This window comes from Cyprinodon variegatus, unplaced genomic scaffold (genome assembly GCF_000732505.1).
Source record: "Cyprinodon variegatus isolate N-32 unplaced genomic scaffold, C_variegatus-1.0 Scaffold656, whole genome shotgun sequence".
Classification (NCBI taxonomy): Eukaryota; Metazoa; Chordata; class Actinopteri; order Cyprinodontiformes; family Cyprinodontidae; genus Cyprinodon; species Cyprinodon variegatus.
This window is the reverse complement of record NW_015151109.1, coordinates 318,621-321,567: the sequence shown is the minus strand read 5'-3', so window position 1 is coordinate 321,567 and position 2,947 is coordinate 318,621. Positions and strand designations below refer to the sequence as shown.

Below are 2,947 nucleotides of genomic sequence, written 5' to 3'. Positions count from 1 at the left end.
AGGAGGGAGGGGCTACTATATTTGGGAAAAAATGGCCGCTCCCAGACTCAGTGATCACGACGAAAATTATTATTGTTATCTTTTTACTGATTAACACTAAATTTATTAAACCAATGCAAACGTATTAGTTTTAGGTATAAATAATGATCCATAATCAATGGAACATTTCTGTTACTGATATAGAAACCTGTATGCAAATAGATCATGAAGTCATTGTATTGAAGGCCTTGCATAATTTAAAATAAGGAAGCTGAAGTTTTGGAGAAAGGGTAAACTTAAAATGTCCCTTTTTCCCACTACTTTTTAAATATGTAAAATACAACAGTACTGTTGTAGTCAGTACTAGAGTTGAGGGGGGGATGAGGGGGGGATGGCATACCATCCCTGTGACATTTTATTACTGAATGTGTAAAATTTCTACTATATTTTAACAGCAATGGCAATAATATTGCCCTTTCAAGATTTGGAAGGCTGTGGGCTTACGAGTCGCCTGAGCAAAAATAAATCAAATCACAGAAGTGTCCTATCATGACTATGAAGCAGAGGTGGGGTTTACCATCAGGCAATACTAGGCAGGTGCCTAGGGCCCCAAGTTCCTGGGGCCCCCCCATTAAACTCTGTTTAGATGTATGGTTAATACAACTATTCCTTATATGTTCACATGAATTATGTTTTTGATAAAAATCCTTTGGCTAAAATGCCATCAGAACGCTGATAATATTAAGTGTGTTTAGTGCTACTTGGTCCCAATGGAATTTCCCATTGGGAACCTGCTAGCACTGAGTTGCTAACTGGTTAGCAAGATGCTTCCAGATAAACCGGCCACAAACAAACATGTTTGCAAAAATTCCACCATAACAATCCCGCCCCCTTGATAATCGACCAATCACATTCACTTTATTCACACGTGTAAAGTTGAGCACCACTCGTGAGAATTCAGAAATGCAACCGTTGGAACAGCAGTTTTCCTACAACTTTAAGCTCATTTTTTTATGGCCTTTTGGCATTTATAAAAAATAAAAACCATCAAAATAATTAGTTTTATCCAGAGAATTAATTTCTTTGTGGTTGGACTCGGTGCTGTTGTGCTCAGTGGGCCCCCTGCCTGCCTCTGCCTAGGGCCCCAAATTTCCTAAATCCGCCCCTGCTATGAAGCTGATCGCAGTGGGAAATGAGACCCTAACAGTTATAGCCATGCTAACTATGTAGGGGCAGTGACATGGAGCAACCAGACCATGCATAGAGCTTTAGGTTAATAGATTATATTAATTAGGCTATGCATGATTCTAAAAATTTAAAAAATAAAATCTACCCCCCCTTTTTTTTCTTCCCCCAACTAGTCTACTGTTAAGGAATCTATGTTATTTTCTCTTTCTTACATGCTTGAAATAAATTTCCCTGAAAGAAAAAAAGCAGCAATAAGAAAAGCTCTGCCTTTATATTTACTTTAACATGTTTATGAGCCTCGTTGGTTCTCCGCAGCCGCTGCTCTTCAGGAATCCCGATTTCATCCCAGATCTCCTGCAGCTTCATCAGGGCCCCGTTCAGGTAGCTGACAGAGTCCGCAGCGTGGACCTCACTGGACACGTCATTAAAACACAAAAAATACTTTAAAAAGTAAAACTAAACCCGCAGAGCGACTGGATACTCTGTAAAACTACTTCATTTCAAAACTCCAACCGACATTAAAACAGCTAAAGTAACATATTTATCAAATATTAACATTGTTAACCGGCTAAGATGATAAAAAGTAAGAAATATTTCCTTAAAACGGATAAAAAAGACACCTACTAACCTCACTCTCATGTCACCGCCGACGAAGATGGAAATAAAGGGAAATAATCCTTTAATAATCTGCAGCCAGTCGCTCGCTGCTTTATTTTCTTTTTTTAGTGAAAATATATCCGGTGTGTTGCAGCAGCAGCTGTTTGTTGGATGTTTGTTTGTTCAGGATTTCAACTTCGCAGCGACACAGAAGCTTTGAGCTGATTGGCTGATTTAAACCGCGTCATAACGCGCCTTTGACTCATTACTGCCACCATCAGGATCGGAGGGTGTACCGACGAGATGGCGGTCTTCTTTTTGGTATTAATGTTTATTACTCCGGTAGAAGTATAAATCCTAATGATAAAAAACACATTTGAAGAAATTAGAGGATCAACTTCAGCTTTTTACTCCAGGAATAATGTAAAGGTACAGTTTTTAAAACTAATTAAAGTGTAAAAGTAAAAGTAATGCAGGAAAAAATGTAAAGGCCTGATGCTTTAAACCTTATTGCCCAACCCTATTATAGACATTATTTTGTAGAATTCTGGATGATAACTTCCTTATACTTAATTTTCTTAGTTTTTTTTTTATTCAATGGATTTTATTTATTCAATTATTCTGTTTATTTTTCATACTTAATTCATTTCCACCATATTTTGCAAGTTTAAAGAGTTAAAACTTCGACTCATGAGACCAAACACCATCTTATGTTTTCTAATTCCCTAAATGGATCATAAGAAGTTGATTTTTTTCAGTGATGGCTTTCTTCTTCCACTTTAAAGGTTTTTGTGGTTCAAAACTAATTTAAAAATTAGACGTAATATAGGGCTGTAAAAATAAAGTTGACTCACTACAAACGTAAAATGCATTTCAATGTTTTGATATGTAAAAAAACATGTAAAATATTTTCCTTCCACTTATGCGCTACTTTGTCATTGCTACGCTTTGTGACAAATGTGAAAAATATGCTAGTTATATCTTTTCTTTGTTTTGTAACTAATGGTAACAGCGTCAAATTTAACTTTGCATCATCTTTAAAAACTATTTAGTTTGGTATGTGGTGAACAACAAGTTGGGGCAGCACCGAGTCCTACCACAAAGAAATTAATTGTCCGGATGAAACCAATTATTTTGATGGTTTTTATTTTTCTTAAATTCCAAAAGCCATAAAAAATAGCTT

At 36.3% G+C, this 2,947-nt stretch overlaps 1 protein-coding gene across 1 annotated transcript in view; it reads right to left on the bottom strand.

Annotated features, from left to right (window-relative positions):
- Positions 1 to 1,806, bottom strand: part of LOC107096878 (protein regulator of cytokinesis 1-like) — a 10,603-nt gene extending 8,797 nt beyond the window's left edge. The window contains exons 1-2 of the mRNA XM_015393764.1: positions 1,796 to 1,806; positions 1,447 to 1,579 (exon numbers count right to left, since the gene is read on the bottom strand). Coding sequence (XP_015249250.1) covers positions 1,447 to 1,579; positions 1,796 to 1,806 — 144 coding nt within the window. The remainder of the gene's footprint in view (positions 1 to 1,446; positions 1,580 to 1,795) is intronic.
- Between the last annotated feature and the right edge of the window lie 1,141 nt (positions 1,807 to 2,947).